Source organism: Callospermophilus lateralis, chromosome 13 (genome assembly GCF_048772815.1).
Source record: "Callospermophilus lateralis isolate mCalLat2 chromosome 13, mCalLat2.hap1, whole genome shotgun sequence".
NCBI classification, from domain to species: domain Eukaryota; kingdom Metazoa; phylum Chordata; class Mammalia; order Rodentia; family Sciuridae; genus Callospermophilus; species Callospermophilus lateralis.
The window spans coordinates 52,528,301-52,546,971 of record NC_135317.1 but is presented as its reverse complement, the minus strand read 5'-3'; the positions used below and the strand labels follow the sequence as shown (position 1 = coordinate 52,546,971).

Here is an 18,671-nt window from a genome sequence, read left to right as displayed (position 1 = left end):
AATTCTCAGAGCGCTGTGGACTTTTCCTCTGAGAAGCGTAATAAGCGAAATTGCATCCTTCCAACCTCATACACTGGAGTCCCAACCCTCAGTACCTTATTTGGAGATAAAGTATAGACAGAGATAATCAGGTTAAAATGAGACCATTAGGGTGGACCCAAATCCAATATTACGACCACCATTCTTATAAAAGGGGAATGTGGACTCACACAGACATGAATAGAAGAAGAATCCTAAGGAGAAGATGGCCATCTACAAGCCAAAGAAAGATACCTGGAGCAGATCCTGATGCCCTTACCTTGGAATTCTAGCCTCCAAAATTGTTTAAAAATACATTTGTATTCTTTAAGCCACCCTGTTTATGGTACTTAATTTTAGCAACCCTAGCAAACCAATACAAAGAGCTTGTCACAATGGAAAGTTTATGTCTTTAAAGTGAATCTATAATCAATATGTTTACCACACTAGGCTATATCAACCAGTTTTGCTCACCATTTTAATTCCCAGCTTCTATCATATATTTTAAAGTAAAGTTCACAACCAAACTTTATTGAGTAATTGCTATGCAAAACTTATGCTAAACTTTAGGAATCTAAAAGTTACCAAAACAAGTTTTTGTGCCCAGTGAACACTCAATTTAAGTTAAAAAGAGACAAATGTATGAACTAATGCTTAATAGCCCATTTTTGAGTATGAAAACCCACTTTTTACATAAAAATTGAATATTTCCCAAGCTTAAATATTGAATATTTAAACTTCTAATATGGATTATTTAAAAATGCTTAATAAATCCATCTCAAACTTCTAAGTACATTTTTTAAAGACTTATATATTTGAGAACTGTGATTTTATTCCATTTATTCAAAGTTTGGTGTGCATATAAGTTAACATCAGAAATTCCTTGCAAAGAACTCTTGGCTCAGTTAAAAATAAATGGGGGTAAAAAAGGCAGGCAGGCAATATAAGTCCTAATGAACACACACCAAAAAAAAAAGGAGGGGGGACTAATTTTTCCTTAAGGAATATAACAGATTGTATTTTTTCAAAGATGGTCATAACAATACCTTTTATTGTCCTCTGTAATGTAACCTGATATTCTTTCATCAAGAGACAAATTATTTTTCCACTCTTTTAAATTCAGGAGGGCTCGTGAGAGCTTTGACCAATAAAATTTGTTAGAGGCTGTTAGTGTAACTCAGCGATAAAGTGCTTGCCTAGCATGCACAAGGCCCTAGGTTCCAACCCAGTAGTGCAATAAATAAATATACAAGATGCTGCAGAAGTGACACTTGAGCAAAGCATGGTGGCACATGCCTGTAATCCCAGCTACTAGGGAGCCTGAGGCAGGAGGATGGCAAATTTGAGACTAACCTGGGCAACTCAGCTAGATCCTATCTCAAAATAAAAACTAAAAAGTGTTAGGGATATAGGTCAGTAGTAGAGTACTCCTGGGTTCAGTCCTCTGTACTAGAAAAAAGAAAAGAAGAAGTGATACTTGAGTCATTTCTAAGCATAGTGTTTAGCTGGTCCGGAAGCTTCTGCTTCCTGTTTTTGGAAGCCAGTTATCACGTAAGAATAGTAAATACTTGGAGGCCCAAGTCTTATGAGAAACCCAAGCCACCTGGACAGTCTATGTGTAGTTATTCCAATCAAAAGCCTCATCCACCAATTGGCAGCACCAACTACTAGTGTCAAATTGGATATCCAAATTGGTGAAGCTTTACAGATGGTTGCTGTTCCATCCATATGACAGACTACCCACAGACCTGAGATATAATAATAGATTATCATTTTAGGCCACTAAGTTTTGTGGTTGTTTGTTGCACAGCAATAGATAACGAGGACAAGAAAACTGGAAAAACCTTTGTTGATAATGTTACTTTTGTTTGATCTTTGAGAGATGAGACTCTTTTGCCATGTAGAGTTCATGAAGCAAGATAACAAAGAATATAAATTATTTTGGAAACTTAAAAATGATTTTCAAGAGATAGAAAAATGATCATTTGCAAAATATTTCTTGATTCCTTAGTATTTTCAAATTCCTTTCTAGGTATTAAGGTGATCCAACAGTAATATACAATTGCTGTTCTCAGGGAGTTTAAGTCTTTTTTGAGTCTTCATTTTTTCACTTATTATTTATATATTTATTTATCACATATATATTGATTTTTTTCCTGTGTACCACCTCCATGCTAGGTGCTAGAGATACAACAGAGAACAAGATACACCTAGACCTCTTAAGGAGATCACAGACTAATACCAATAGCATGATACATAGAATGATGGGGGAATGCAGCATTGAGAGTAGAGAGGGAGAATCCTTAACTCAAATTCAGGAGTATGGAGTAGGTAAGATATGATTTATTAAAAAAAAAAAAGGAAAGCCAAACTTAGAAACCTAGCAGGATGAGTAGCAGGGTAGCCAAATAAGGGTCAAGAGAAAGAGGGCTCTGAGAAGTACATCACATGGGTTTAAAATAACTACTAGAAAGAATGAAATAGTGAAATCTGATTAAAGAAATAATAATAACAACATATAATACTCATGAAATTATTGTAATTTACCATTCACTATTGTAACTCATTTAAACTTCACTGCGGTCTTACTAATTAAATACTATTATTATCTTATTTTGGAGATACTAAAATTGAAGCACAAAGAAATCAAGTGGCTCACCTAAGTTAGCACTAATGAGTGATAGAGTTGGCATTGAGATTCAGACATATCCAATCTGATTCCAGGACATGACCTAATCAACTAGAGGTATAGCTGAACAGTATTGGAGATTCAGTTTAGGATAGAGACTATTACGTTTTAAATATGAGGTATTCTGCAAAAGCTCATGTGTAAGACGATGAAAGAAAGTTTAGAGGTGAAATGATTGTACTAGGAAAGCCTTAACCTAATCAGTGCATTAATCTCCTGATAGGAATTAACGGGGTGGTAACTGTAGGCAGTAGAGTGTGACTGGAGGAAGTGAGTCATTGGGGGCATGCCTTTGGGGTATGTATTTTGTCTGTGTGAGGGGAGTCTCTGCTTCCTGGTGTGATGTCCTGAGCCATTTTCCTTCATTACAATTCTCTGCCATCATGTTCTGCCTGGCCTCAGGCCCCCAGGAATGGAGTTGGCTATCTGTGGACTGAGACTTCTGAAACCATGAGACCCCCAAATAAAATTATCTTTCTCTAACTGTTCTTTTCAGGTTTTTGGTCACAGCAGTGAAAAAGCTGACTACAAAAGAGACCATGAATTTATAAATGGCACCAAGGTGTAGGGTTGTACAATTTCTTTTTCTTGTAGCACTGACCTGGATTTTAATGCAGAGGAAGAAGACTTCTGACATCAAGTAGGAGGAGAATTAGCTAGTTGGGTCAGATGGGAGGACAAGGAAGAAAAGGTGTTGAGAATATTAGCTGAATTAACGGACCATCACCACCATGCTGAATAAGACTGAAGGAAGATACAGAAGGGCCAATGAACAGTGAGAAGTAGGATGACTTTAGCAGGAACAGTTATGGTACCTGAATGAGAAAGCTAGAATGTTAGGGAGTTTTTAACCAGACAGTCTTAGATATGACACTCTTACTACAAATGTGACCATTCGGTGGAGTGACAGTCAAATATGTGGGGCAGTAGGACATGGAGTCTGAAGTCATGAGAGTGGGAGAGATGGGAAGGTTAAGGAACTGAGGGACTGGGGATCTGGATGGGTCAACAGTATGAACTTCAGTAGTCACTCAGGGTGATGGCAGGGCTGGAAGACGGGGGGGGGGGGGGGGGGGAGGGGGGAATGTGTCAATACTGAAGTCTTTAGTATTGGAGAGAAGAGGCCCAGAGGTTGATCGCTGATGACAGGCTGGCAAGTACAGTGTAGATGCATGTCTCCGCAAAGCCTTTTTGTGCATTTGCAATTGAACATGTATTCATGATTCTTCATGACAGAAGGAGAAAAGAAGGAACTTCAAGTGGTGTAAACACAATAAAATTAAATCTGATGTTTGGTTAATGAAAATATCAAGTGCTAGAGAGGATTAGGGCCAACGAGATCTCTTATGCTTTGCTTATAATTATCTTGTCAAGTTGAATTTTCACATGTCTGACAAACCAGCAATTTCCCTTCATGGAATAAGGCCCAGAGAAAGTTCTGCTGTTTGTTCATCAGGAGACATGTGCCAGAATGTTCATAACAGCACTTTTCATAACTAAATAAAAAAGTAAATATATTGCACACAGCCAAAATGACCACCACAAAGGAATGAATAAAGTACGGCAGAGTCACATGATGAAATACAATAATATGAATGTATCAGCAATACTGTAAGTTAAAAGAGTAAATCCCAAATGATTTCAAACTGCATGATATTCTTATAAAGATAAAACTGAACCATAGATATGTCTATGCATCTAATTTTTAAAAAATATATGTATTATTTATATATGTCTACATAATATATATAATAAAAGTATAAATAAAAAGACAAAAGAATGACACACTTCAAAACTATGCTTCTAATGGGTGGAGGAGAAGCATAAAGGTTGGAATGTGTTAATTTTCGTGTTGAATGTTGGTTTTCAGATGTCAGTGTACTTAATAAACAAACAAAGCAGGAAATAAAAGGGTCCTCTCCAAGGCTAGTCATTAGAATGTGTCAAAGGTTTTATTGAGTCTTATTCTGTGCAGTTGAGACTCAAATGACTTAAGAGGAAAAAATATTTCTATATGCTATATATGTTTAGTTGGAAGAGATAGTAATGTGACTAATAAGGTAGCTTTTAGACTCTAACTCTGTTTCTATTTCTCACTTTCTGTAAAATGTGCTTAACTGGGAAAAACTGTCAAAACCAGTTTACTTGTTAGACTGGCAAATAGACTAAGATAAAACGATATAAATGGAAATGTGGTGTGTAAACTATTCTAAGCCCCCACAAACTCTTGGTTGAGGCACAGCTGGGTTTCTGACCATAAATAGGGAAGAGGTTGTTGGGGTGAGGGAAAGAAATTGGGCAGAATTAAACACCCAGGAGAAATAAAACAGCTTCCATTAAGAAGATGAACAATTATGAAGAGTTTCTGTATTTGTTTTAAAGCACCAAAGCCTGAACCAATAAACTGTTTTGATCACAAAATAATTTGTGAATTAAAGGTTCTGTTAACAACCAATCTAGCACATCTGTGCATAAGATGAGCTTCAAGGAGATTCCTTGGTTACATAATTATGGATTTACCCAATTTATCATTATCTCCTTTCTTTTTCTCACTCCTTATACTTCCCTCTTTATGGGTCATGTGCTTTGAACCCATCTTAGTCCATTGTATGGATGTCTCACCAATTAAAAAAAAAACATTATTTGAAAATTTATTTTATGTAAACATGGAAGTATATTTATCATGTATTTCACTGTATGGTTTTCCAACTGACTCTCCTGTGACCCCTCTAATAGTGATTATTCAACTTGCCAATGATGATGGAACATTATACATATAGTTTGGATTTGGAATGTCCCCCCAAACGTCCATGTATTAATGTTTTTGTTTCCAGCATGGTATTTTTAGATCATTGGAGTTATAGAACCCAGCCCCCTTTTTTTCTTCTTTTCACTTCCCAGCTGCTAGGAGATGAGTGGTTTTCCTCTACGATGGGCTCTCCACCATGATGCCCTGCCTCACCACAGGCCCAAATTTCAAATCAAAATAAACCTTCTCACTTTGTAAGTTGATTTATCTCAGTTATTTGTTATAGTGGCAGAAAGCTAACTAATACACCATACCTTTTAATTTACAAATGTTGACCCTAATGGGAAAGAGAAATAATGATTATAAAAATTCATGCATTTCATTCCTCTTTTTGTAATATATTTTAAATTTTTTTTAGTTGTAGATGGACACAATACCTTTCTTTATTTATATGTGGTACTGAGGATTGAGCTCAGGGCCTTACACATGCTAGGCAAGTGCCCTACCACTGAGCCACACCCTTAGCCCTATAATATGTTTTAAATTAATCTAATAATATGATTTTAAATACATGTCAACTACTGTTAACGAAACATAAAAATCTCCCTAAGGATCATAGGTGTTTCTAAGTTTATTATCAAAGTTTTAAAAAACATGTTTATATCTCTTGAAATCTGTATTGTATCATGGAACTATAATGTGGTCTCTCAAGAATGTGATCTTTGGGCTGGGGATGTGGCTCAAGTGGTATCGCGCTTGCCTGGCATGCGCGGGGCACTGGGTTCGATCCTCAGCACCACATAAAAATAAAATAAAGATGCTATGTCCACCGAAAACTAAAAAATAAATATTAAAAAAATTTTTTAAAAAAGAAGAATGTGATCTTTAAGCCAGGTGAAGTGGTGCATGTCTATAATTCCAGCAACTCTGGAGGTGTGAGGCAGGAGGATCATAAGTTCAAAGCCAGCCTTAGCAAAAGTGAGGCATTAAGCAACTCAATGAGACCCTGTCTCTAAATAAAATACTAAGTAGGGCTGGGGGTATGTGGCTCAGTAGTTGAGTGCCCTTGAGTTCAATCCCTGGTTACCTGATCTCGCTTAAAAAAAAAGTGATCTTTGAACATATTAGTGCAATGAGAAAAAATCAGAATAATTCTACTTATTATGTAATAGGCACATAAAAATGTCTTCCTACTTTGTTAGTAACTATAGCACTGGCTAGAATTGCATCTGTCATGCCCAAGTCTACTTTATTGTTTAAAACTTACCCTAAAGTTTCTGATCTGAAACATCTGCACTTGGTCTCTAAAACCAATCAGTGATCTTCATAGTCTGTTTTTTTGAACATCCTACATTCTTTCTGTGGGGATTCTGGGGTTAACTAAGAGTCTTGATCTTTCTCTTGAGCTCTATTTCTGAGTATAGAATCTGTGTACTAGGGTGCTGACAGACATCTCCATCTCCACATGACTAAAATTCCACTTGTTCTTATCCCTCAACCTTCTCCTGTATGCTGTGTTCATAAACCTTCCTCTCCTTCTGAATTCTATATCTTCTGGAAATGGCAACAGCAAACACTAATTTACCTACCAGGATGGCTCAGGTAATGTCAAACAACCCTCTCTACCTATAATATACTTAGGCAACAAGGCCCATTAGTTGCTCCTCTTGAATCTTTTTCAAAACAGATCTCCTCCTACTCACACCCTCTTACATGGGGCGTCCTTACTTTTTGCCTGGGCTATTGCAGAGGTGTTCTACTAACCCTCTCCTTCCCCAGTTTCTACCTGTTCAAGTCATTTGCCTCTCTAGAAACTAAATATGCCTTGCACTTTTTTTTATTTCATGCCTTTAAATATAGCATTTCTTTTGCCTGAACTATTCTTTTCTGCTTTATGTATTTGGAAAATTTTTACCTTTCCTCAAGACTCATGTTCTCAGTGCAGTTTTCCTCACCTCCTATGAATTACTTATTTACCTTTTCTTCTGCAATTCCACATATGTGCAATATGTGTAGTAACATCTCTCACAATGAGTTGAATTATTTATTTACAATTCTAATCCAACTCCCCCAGCAGAAATGATATTTACATCGATCTTTCTGTTTTGGGCACAAACCACAATACCTGATACATAGTAAGAACCCAAAATTTTTAATAAAAATTAGGAAGTACAGATAAACATGAATAAAGATAGTATTCTATCTATCACAGGCTGGCGCTCAGTGATAGCGCACTTGCCTGGCATGTGTGAGGAACTGGGTTTGATTCTCAGTACCACATATAAATAAATAATAAATAAATAAATAAATAAATAAATAAATAAAGTCCTATCAACAAGGTAAAAAACTGCTAAAGAAAAGATGGCATTCTTCCACAATCTTACCACCAGAGTCAACCAGTAGTCACATTTTTGAATGTATATATAAAGTTTATGATATTTTATTTTAAGAATGTATCAGTCTGTATATTTTTCATCATCATTTTTTCCTAAAAAGTGTATGGTATATTGTGAATATATTTCTGCATCAGAAAATATATTAAATAAAAATAAGAATTGCGTTACATTTAATTGTATGCAATGCATTTCTATTTGGCTAGTCAAGTTATTTTATTTTTAGCATTATAAACAATTATATGGTGCACATTGATTTCTTTTTCTAAAATCCTAGTAAGGAAGTAGTCCACCAAATGTCAAATCTGATGAGTGGGGCAAAAACTCAGCAACTCCTGATCCACACCATCTTTCTACCTGCCCCATTGGCTCTTGGGCCTAGCTACCTGACAGGAATAAAATAAGGATAAGAGGGAAATGAGAAAGCAGAGAGAGGGAGAAAGAAGACAGTCTTATGTGAGCTGGGAAGAGAAATGTGACAGCCTAGAGCAGAAGAAACCTGCTTGATCTTCCTTTGTTTTGCTCCTGGAGTAGTTTGCAAAGCATGTAAAAATGAGATTCAAACTGGTGAGGGCAAGATTATTTTTAGAAGGTTGTATAGTGAGTTTTGATTAGATTCCAGATTCAGTGTTTTAGCCAGACCACATTAAAGACTCTAACTGCTTCTAATTTCTCTTCAGTTGACAGACAGTTGCTTCTCTTAATGCAATGCCATTCGGACAATACAGAAACACCATTTGGGGCCAGTTTGCCATCAATACCATTTAGCCTGTAAATCCATGACAGAATCTAACATCTACAGTTGTAAGACACAAACTCTCAGAATGAAAGCTGAGCTCTTTCGAAGGCACATGTATGAAGTGATTCCATAATGAGGATGACACCCACATATCTGTGCCTTCCAAAATCATATATCCAAACACAAATTTATTATCTCTCCCCTTGAAGTTCTAAGAGACATTTTAAGAGACATCCTAACTGCTGCCCTGATCCAAGTCTTGGATCAGCAGCTTTCTAACTGGTCTATCTTCTTAAAGTCTCCCCAGTCATTCTCTATGTAAAAGCTTAAAGGACTTTTTAAAGTCAGCTATTTTTTCCCCCTAAAATCTTCCCATGGCTTTCCATTGTAATTGGAATAAAATCTGGATCTTCTCACCTGGCCTTCCAGATCCTACAAGATCTGGCTGTGCCAGCTTCTCCAGCCTGACCAGCTGCTCCTCTGGTCTTGTTCTGCTCTTGGAACAGTTGCAGCTCATTGAAGTCCCAGGGTTTCTCTTCTGTCAGTTTCCTCTCACCCAAATGCTCTTTCTCTAGATCTTGCATGGTTGGTTCCTTCTCATCATTCATATTTCTGGACAAAAAACCCCTCCTTAGAGAGGCCATCCTTGACCACACTCTAAACAGGTACCCTCAGGACAGCCACATTACCCTGTCTGGATTTCTTTCATAGAGCTCATCCCTATCTGAAATTATCTTATGTGTTTCCTTCCACTGTTTTCATTGATTGTTCATCCCTGTATCCCTACTCCTGAAAACAATGTTCACACAGAGTAAATACACAATATGATTTTGTTAAATTAATGGATTCTCATTTTGTATAATATTTTGATAGAAAAGAACTGGACAGTAGTCCGGTATGAAGCAATAAAATCATGTCACAACCGGTGACCCATCCGGCATGTGACAACATTCCTTACCATTTTGAAATTTGAATTTCAAAATATGAAAGGTATGTCCTAGCACTTGGGGGAGAAGGCAATAAAGAAAGCAGAACAAAAGCCAATATTAGCATTCATTGGATATTGTGTGGCATAAATCTATCAATCTCTATATAGTTTTATATGGTGTTAAGCCTTCAATAACTTTTTGTTGAGTAAATAAATGAGTGAAGGAATGAATACCTATGAGTTAAAGGCCTGCAAATGATTTGACCAAAGGTGAAAACAAAAATGATTAAATTTTAACTAGTTGGAATATTTTTATTCTAAAAGAGGTACTCTGCTGAGGGAAGAAAAAATTTAGTTTTCTGGAGGCTGTTCCATATTCAATAGAGAACCAGCTTTGGCCCTATAACTAAGGAAACAAAAAATCAACACTTCTCTCTTTCTAAGTGTGGGCCAAGTTCCAGCACTTTTATCTCACCTGCTCAGGTAACCAGTGAGCACCTCACTCCTCCATGCTAGGTGTAGCATTGGAGCAGCCAAATAAGTCAGGCAACTTCATAAGTATTGTTCCCAATTACTCAAATAACTACTGACCATCCAACAGGATTTAAAACATTAGTTTCACATTTCTTAACTTTAATTCTCATTAAACAGTATTAACTGCGTTATTAACCAAAGTGAAGTCAATGTTTTAATTAAAATGACTATTGGACTAATATCTGTTTATCAAAACATAGCTTATTTGGGAAGAAAATCAACTTCAATTTGCTTTATTTATTTACTTATTTTAATTCTACACCAAAATGATGAAGGGAAATAGACATCTTTGTACTTAATGAATATAAAATAACTTTCCTGGAAAAGAACAAGTTAAAAATCAATGCTATATTTAAAACAGGCATATTTAAATATTAGAAAAGTTTAATAAGAAAATTAACAATCTGTACAGATGATGAATAGTAGTTATTAAGAGTAATAACAGTTAATATAACAACACCAACAATAACAATACATCTGAATAGATTCTTACCAAGCCACCACCGATGACAGCTACTTTTTTCCTTTGAATATCAGATGAGTCCATAACTGCCAAAGCACTTTTCACAATTGTTGCTTCTGTCACTGAGGGAGCTCTGTCCTATACACTGATTTTTCTTGGTCGTTATACTGCTGAAATCCCAGTTCTCTGTGAACCAACCAAAATGTTTGGTCAGGGCTAAGGTCCCTTGCTAGCATTTAACCCATCAGTAGCCAAAATCCAGTCAACTTAACCTTGAGAAAAAGCAGGATTTGTTGCAATAACCAAATTTTGAAAAATCTGGCAAAGTGAAGACACTATCTTATGTATAAGACACGGGGTTTTTAAAACAGTCTTGTGTTCTTCCCCTTTTTCTATGCATTTGTTAGTTTCATTTTCATTCATAATTAACTATGAATGGAACTTCCCTCGTCTGAAGCCTCTAAACATGTTATACTTAAGATGACACAGTACATGACTGCTGTAACTCTACATCATGTACAACCAGAATAATGAGAAGTTATACTCCATCTATGTGTCAAAATGCATTCTATTGTCATGTATAACTAGCACAGATTTTAAAAAAGAAAACAAAAATAAGATGGCAAGGTTTTTAAATTTATCCATGAATTATTCTTATAACGAAGACTTACCAGTAATTTCACTTAAAGGGAACTATAGATTCTTTAGCAGAAGATAACAGGGAAAATTTTTTCAGGAATTAATATATTTCTGTACAAGATTTTTAGTTATGTAATTGACATACTTTGGTTCTTCACACCCTATAATCTACTTAGTCTTTTGTCCTTTTCACCTCAGGTGAAATGTATATTATTATTATTATTGTTGTTGTTGTTGTTGTTATTTGCATATTTGCAAGATGAAATTTTTCTGGAACATGATGTTGTATGAATTAAGAGCATAAATGAAGATGCTTTCTCACTTCCTGATGAGAGTACAAAAAATTCAAAATGATTTTTTCTTCTGTAAAACCTAAAATTCATTCAATAGTGACCCCTTGTGGATAAGTATGGTGGGAATTACTGACAAATTTTTTTGTTAGGTATTTTAATTTATTTTTTTTTCGAATAGGTAATATATTTACATGGCATGAAAGTCAAGGCCAAAAAAGGTATACAGCAAAAAAGTAATTCTTCTCCTAACACCATCTCTTTGGCAGCTACTTTCCCTGCCCAGAGACAACTAATGGGCAGTGGTTTATGTGTGTGGATTTTCCCTACTCTTCTACAAGCTTATTTTATCTCTCCCTTCTCTGTCTTTTCTTTCCTCTCTTGCTTATTTCTCACTTGCTCTTGCTCTACCCCTCATTTTCTTCCCTCCTTTCTTTTAAAAATATAATGAGTAGCAAAGTTAAGACCTTTTTCCCATCCTATTTTTTCAATTTGCAACATACAATTCAAGAATTCTTCATTATCAGTATATAAAGAATTCTCTTTTAAAAAGCTTTTAAAAATTATAGACTCTAGCACAAAAAGAACATAAAGCACAAATGTAAAGAGTAATAACTTTCTGTCAAGCAAGCACCTATGTGACTACCTTTCCAGTCCAGAAAGAATATCACCCAAATCCCAGAAGTCTACAAGTCCATTGCTGATCATTCATAGTTCATAGAAGTTATCAATATTCCTACTTTTATTACTTCTTTACTATTATTTATATTTGTAGTGGCATGCATTAACCTCTAAAATAGTTTAGTTTTGCCTTTAAAAACTTTGCTATAAATGAGCTCGTACTGTTTTTTTTTGTTGTTGTTGTTTGCAACTTGCTTCTTTTTCTGAATATTATGCTTCTAATGATCCATCTGTATTGTTACAAGTAGCTCTAGTTATATATATATATATATATATATATATATATATATATATATCCATCCATCCTTGGAATTTATATGCTGGTTATGCATTTTTTAATCTTCCAAAATATACCAAAGTTAAATTCCAAAGTAGTGTACTAATTTTTACTTGACAAGGTTTTAGCAGTTTTCCTTCTGCTACCTTACACCAACATGTGTACTATTGGAATTTTTAGTTTTGGATAGTCTAGTTGGTGTGGACCGTATCTCATGCTCCTTTTAATTTGCAATAATAATTAATGAAGTTGATAATCAATAAAATTAGAACTTTTTTTAATTTGGCTTTCTTCTTTTGTATTTAGTACTCAGTTTTTGATGGGGGGATGTCTTTGAAAAATTCTCATTGGATATGAGATTTATTGTTTATATATGTTGCAAATAATTTCTTGTGTGCTATGTTTTGCCTTTTTGCTTTCTTAGCAGAGTCTTTTAATTTAAAGATATCCTTAATTTAAACATATTCAAGTTTATCAGTCTTTTCCTTTGTATTATAGTTTTTAATGTCATGTTTTACATTTTTTTATAGTCTTGAGGTCATGAAGATATTCTTCCATGTTGTCTTCTAAGAGATTTTTAATTTACATTTCATTTTAGGTCCATAATCAACATGGAGTTAGTATTTGTGTGTGCTGTGATATAGAAGCCAAAATTTTATTTTCTTGTCTAAATGAATACCCAATATTCCCAGTACTACTAAATGAAAGGCTTCCCTCTTCTCACAAATACCTTTATTGCAGGTAGGGTGTTCATATATGTGTAAGTCTGGTTCTAGGTTTCTATTCTATTTCATTCCATCTAGTCTTATACTTAACCTTAATCAATGCCTATTCCACAGACTAATTATGATAACTTTAAAATAAAATATTTTAAAATCAAGTCTATTATCTTTATCTTTGAACTTGAGTCTTTGGTTTTCTGTAGTTTCACTAAGATGTATCTAGGTAAAAATTTCTTTATATGAATCTGATTAGAGAATCAGTGGGTTTTTTTAAACATGGATCAGTTTCTTTCAATAGTGCTAGAATACTCTCAGCCACCACCTTTTGAAATATTCTTCAATGTTCCATATATCTTTTTCTTTTATCATATTTTTATCCTTTGTTCTTTTGCACTTTTCATATGGCTGTTTTCTTTTAATGTTATTACTTAATATACCAATTTACTTTTATCCTGTGTCTTATTAGCTGACAAACTCATATATTGATTTTTTGGGTTGTGTTTTGTTTTTCTCTCTGTGCTGGGGATCAAACTCAGGGCCTCTCACCTGCAGGTCAAGTGCTCTACCATGGAGCTACCTCCCCAACCCAGTTCTTCATTTTGATTTTTAGAAATTTTAATCCTGGTACTTTTATTTGGTTCTTTTTTATAAATACTAAATTGCTTTTAGTTTTCTGTATTCTTGCTAGTATTCTCAACCTTGTGTTTTGTTACTTAAAATAAAAAAATGACTGCCTTATGATCTGTGTCTGAGAATTCCTATAGTGGGTTTGTTTGATGGTTATTTATCTTCTTGTAGATACTCATGTTATTTACTTTCCATGTCAGTATTTTAAGTGCAGTGCTCCAAAAAACATTTTCTTGTCTAAATGAATCTTTTAAAAAATACGTTAAAAAAAAAAAAAAACCTGTACGTACTTTGAAGCTTAAGACACTGGTATATAACTTTAGAAATGATTTATTTTTGTTTTTGCCATATGCCTGTGGGTGATTCAGTGAGGAATATGAGTGAAATTTATCTGTCTCTGAAATAGTTGTTCCTTTGGAATCTTTATGGCCCATTTGAGACTAGTTATTGGCCAAAACATCATATTATATCTAGAAAATACTTGAGATAAAAGAGATTTATAATGAATCATGCAATTCTATATACCTACTTTGTAAACAATCTGCTGATAGATAATGACTGTCACTTTGGTACTAAGTCCTGGCTATTTTCGAGACAAGAACTAAAGTTTGCTCTTGGAATGGATAAAAATACTTGTGTTATTATGTCTCATTTTTCCCAGTCAGTAACAAACGACTATTTTCCAGAGGTAACAATTTCAAATCTCATCTTGTTTTCTGTTTGTTTTTGACAATGCAAACCTAAATGAGGACTGGGTTATAGCTCAGTGATAGAGCACTTGGCTGGAATGCATGAGGCCCTGGGTTCGATCCCCAGAACTGAAAAAAAAAAAAAAATTCTTAAATGAAGTTTGAGTTGATAAAGTAGAACATGCAATCATTAGAGTTGATGTTCTATGGGTTGGAAGAAGAAGAAATAATTAACTTTTTGTATGACGTTAGGCAAGAGAAAACAAATCTGGGTGGAACACAGTTGAGGACTTTCAGAAACTCAAAGATAACATGAAGTACTTGCTAAGAGAAAAGGCAGCAAAAGTTTAAACAAAGTTTAATGATTATGAAGTTACCAGGTGACCCCGGCTATTTAGTCCTCTCTTCTTTCTGAAAAGTCATGCAGGAAGCATTACAGTGGAAGAACCTCAGAAGGTCAAGATCACCACCTTTTTTTTTTTTTTTTTTTTTAGTTATAGGTGGACACAATATCTTTATTTATTTATTTATTTTTATGTGGTGCTGAGGATCAAACCCAGTGCCTCACACATGCAAGGCAGGCACTCTACCACTGAGCTATAGCCCAAGCCCCACTCTGTCTTTCTTTATAGGACTTTCCTGGGGTGGGGAGAGCAGAACTGACCATTTAGTTTTCTCCCATCCTCTGAGACTGAAGAACTTGAGGCTGTAGGACAAGTTAGGAATATACAGGGTAACCTGTGTCAATAGCAGCAAACAAGTTGTCTTAATTGGAATTCAGTAATTTGTTAATTCCTAAAACAGGTGCTTTATAACAACAGAATGATTCCAAGAGGAGCTTACTTTACATCAGTCACTGAATCCTTCCATGTCTGTATACATATATTTTTACATTTAACAAATCAACCTTACTGGGAATGATAAAAACATACCAAAAAATGCAATTTAGTAGAGGATTCATAATGTTTACTCTTGTTTTCTTCATTCTCATACTGTTGACAGTGACAGAATATCATCTCACTGATGAACTTGGCTTGCTCAATAATTGTTTATTCAGTTGACCAGGTTCTTTATACTTGTAGCCTCAGCCAAGAATGCTCTTTTATCTTTATTGGGCTGGCTCTCATCCTTTAGATCTTAGCTCAAATGCAATGTTTTGACCTTATCTTAAAGAAGCAGCCCCTCCACCATTGTCTAAATATCTTACTTCTTTGTTATGTTTACTATTGTATTAAACTACCTGGCTATTTATGATTAACAGATAGGAATCAGTGGGAGTAATCAGAGAAGAAAGTGGATGGTCTAAGGATATAATTTTGAGGTAGAATAGCCAGGATTTGTTGGTAAAATTGGCATAGTATATGTGTGTATTTGGGGAATGGGGTCAGTGTTCAAAAATCAAGAAAGATTCATAGATTTTTTTTTTTTTTTTTTTTGGTACCAGGGTTTTGAACTCATGGGCACTTGACCACTGAGCCACATCCTCAGCCCTATTTTGAATTTTATTTAGAGACAGGGTCTCACTGCATTGCTTAGCACCTGGCTTTTGCTAAAGCTGCCTTTGAACTCGAAATCCTCCCTGCCTCAGCCTCCAAAACAACTGGGATTACAAGTGTGTGCCACCTATTCTGAGGAAGAGGTGCCAATCAAGATTTATTATTCGGGATAATTGAAAGCTGAGTATTGAGTTAGATAGCTAAATAGAGCTATTAAGTATACAATTGGATATGTGACTCTGGAGCTAAGAGGAGGAGTCTAGGCTTGAAAAATAAGTTTGGTATCATCAGTTCATTAGCATAAAGACAGGTACTGTTCATCAGGCAAAAATTAAGCAATATAAAACTGGTATAGAAATATCAATATCTAAAAAAGAATTTAACAATAGAAACAATAGGAATAAAGGGAGAGATTACCCAATGAAGAGAGAAGTGGTCTATGAAGAAAACATAAATTTATGTTCATTAAAGCATTGTGTATAATAGCAAAAAATGTCTTTCATTAAGAAACTAATAAAGATGGTGTGAGGGGGAAGGAAAAAAAGAGAGAGAAATGTGTCACAGTAGATTGGGTAGAAAGAGGTGATGGGAGGGGAGTGGAGGGGAGGGGGTGATAGGAAGGGTAGCAGAATACAATAGACACTAATATGGCTTTATGTATAAACGTGGATGTATAACCAATGTGATCCTGCAATCTGTACACGTGGAAAAATAAGATTACGTACCCCATTTGAATCAAATGTATGATATGTCATGATCATTGTAATGTTTTGAGCAACAAATTAAAAAATTTAAAAAAGAAACTAATATATAAAACATTTAATATCCACACAATAAAACATGATTAAATTAAGAAGATCATGGAGCCAAGTGTGGTGGCTTATGCCTTTGATCCTAACTACTCATGAGGTTGAGGCAGGAGGATTTCTAGAATTTCTTTGAGGTCAGTAGGTTCAACATAGTGAGATTCCATCTTACATCTAAAAAAAAAAAACAGAATTCACTTATAGAACAGTAAAACTTTAAAGTAAAAATTTAAAACTATTTTTTTTTTGTATACCAGTAAGTGAAGCTTAAAATACACAGGTGAACTACAAGGATGCATATCAAAATAATGAGAGCTACTGGGAAGATGGGAAAGAAAATATCGTTCCACTACTAGTAATGTTTTATTTTACAACGGTATGAAACAATTAAGCCAAAATATTAGCATTTCCTAGGAAATGATAGTAGTTGATAGTAAATTTTTTTCCTGTGGCTTTATGTCAAACCAATGAAAAAGATAATATCATTTTCACAATTAATTTGCAAGTGTTGTTTGCCTTTTAATGGTAGAAAATATAAACATTTGGGTTAAGTGGCTCAGTGTTTGCTAACACTATTCTTTATAATTCCAATTTTTAAATTCTGAACTTTTAACAACTAAATAATTCTTGGTTTCACCCTCATTAAATATTCTAGTAATTTCTCAAATCATTAGTTGACAGAGGGAAGAGATAAAAAGATAAAGAATTTATATGGGTTCTAGGGAGTGTTTTGATTGTAGCTCAACTATTACAGTTTCTTATTTATATTTTAATATTTTAAATTTTTGTTTTAGAGAGAGAGAGAGAATTTTTTAATATTTATTTTTCAGTTTTCAGTGGATACAACATCTTTATTTTATTTTATGTGGTGCTGAGGGTCGAACCCTGCACCTGGCAATGCCAGGCGAGCGCTTGAGCCACATCCCCTGCCCTATATTTTTATATTTTAAATATGAGAATCAAATTCTTAAATCACAAAATTATATAAACAATGTTACCCAGAAGTTTGACAGAGGTCACTGATTGATAAACTTGGCTTTGCAGGTTCCAGACTTTTGGCCTCTGGACATGATCCGTTGGTTCTTTTCTTTTTAACTATCATCTGGTTCCAAGCAATAGGAGAAAAGATAAAATTGTGGTTTAGATGTAATTTTATTTCAGTTCTTGACACAATCTATTATGCTAAAACAATATGTGTAATTTTTTTGAACCAGGGATTAAACTCGGGGGCACTCGACCACTGAGTCACATCCCCAGTCCTATTTTGTATTTTATTTAGAGACAGGGTCTCACTGAGTTGCTTAGCACTTCGCTTTCTAATGAGGCTGACTTTGAACTCCTGATCCTCTTGTCTCAGCCTCTGGAGCTGCAGAGATTACAGGAGAAGTCCACCGAGCCTGGGAACTAAAACAGTGTCTTTCTTAATTTGCAGATGTATACATTAGTCAAAAAATAGAGAACCTAAATACAAAAGAAAACAAACAAACAAATCCAAGACCAATCTGTGATTGTGGATATTTTCCACCCTACCTTTAAAAAGAGTTCTCAGAGTTGCATGTTAAGAGAAGGGAAACTGTAGAGACTCCAAAATGAAAGTTTTAAAAAATTGAGTACCTTCAATGGTGAGATTATGAATAATTGTTATTTCATTCTCGACATTGTGCTGCACTTTCCCAAAGTTTCTGTTAGGAAGATATGTTCTGGAAGGATAGAAAATGAATTTCAAAAGGAAGAACATGTCATGAATGTATAGACGATAAATAAAATAATAAATATTTCTTTCTAGGATATTTCATCAACCAAACATTAACTGATTCATCAGCTAAAATTCTCGCCTTCTATCAGCCACACGTAGCCACCAAATTGGCTGAAAGAATCATCTGAACCACATTTCCCATAATTCCTCCCTCACTAGGCTCCCATAAACCCAA

At 34.8% G+C, this 18,671-nt stretch overlaps 1 protein-coding gene across 1 annotated transcript in view; it reads right to left on the bottom strand.

Moving 5' to 3' along the window:
• Nucleotides 1–18,671, bottom strand: part of Kmo (kynurenine 3-monooxygenase) — a 53,084-nt gene that overhangs the window by 34,003 nt on the left and 410 nt on the right. Inside the window, 2 exon segments of the mRNA XM_076873039.1 lie at nucleotides 10,544–10,699; nucleotides 18,355–18,440. Coding sequence (XP_076729154.1) covers nucleotides 10,544–10,597 — 54 coding nt within the window. The 5' untranslated portion in view covers nucleotides 10,598–10,699; nucleotides 18,355–18,440.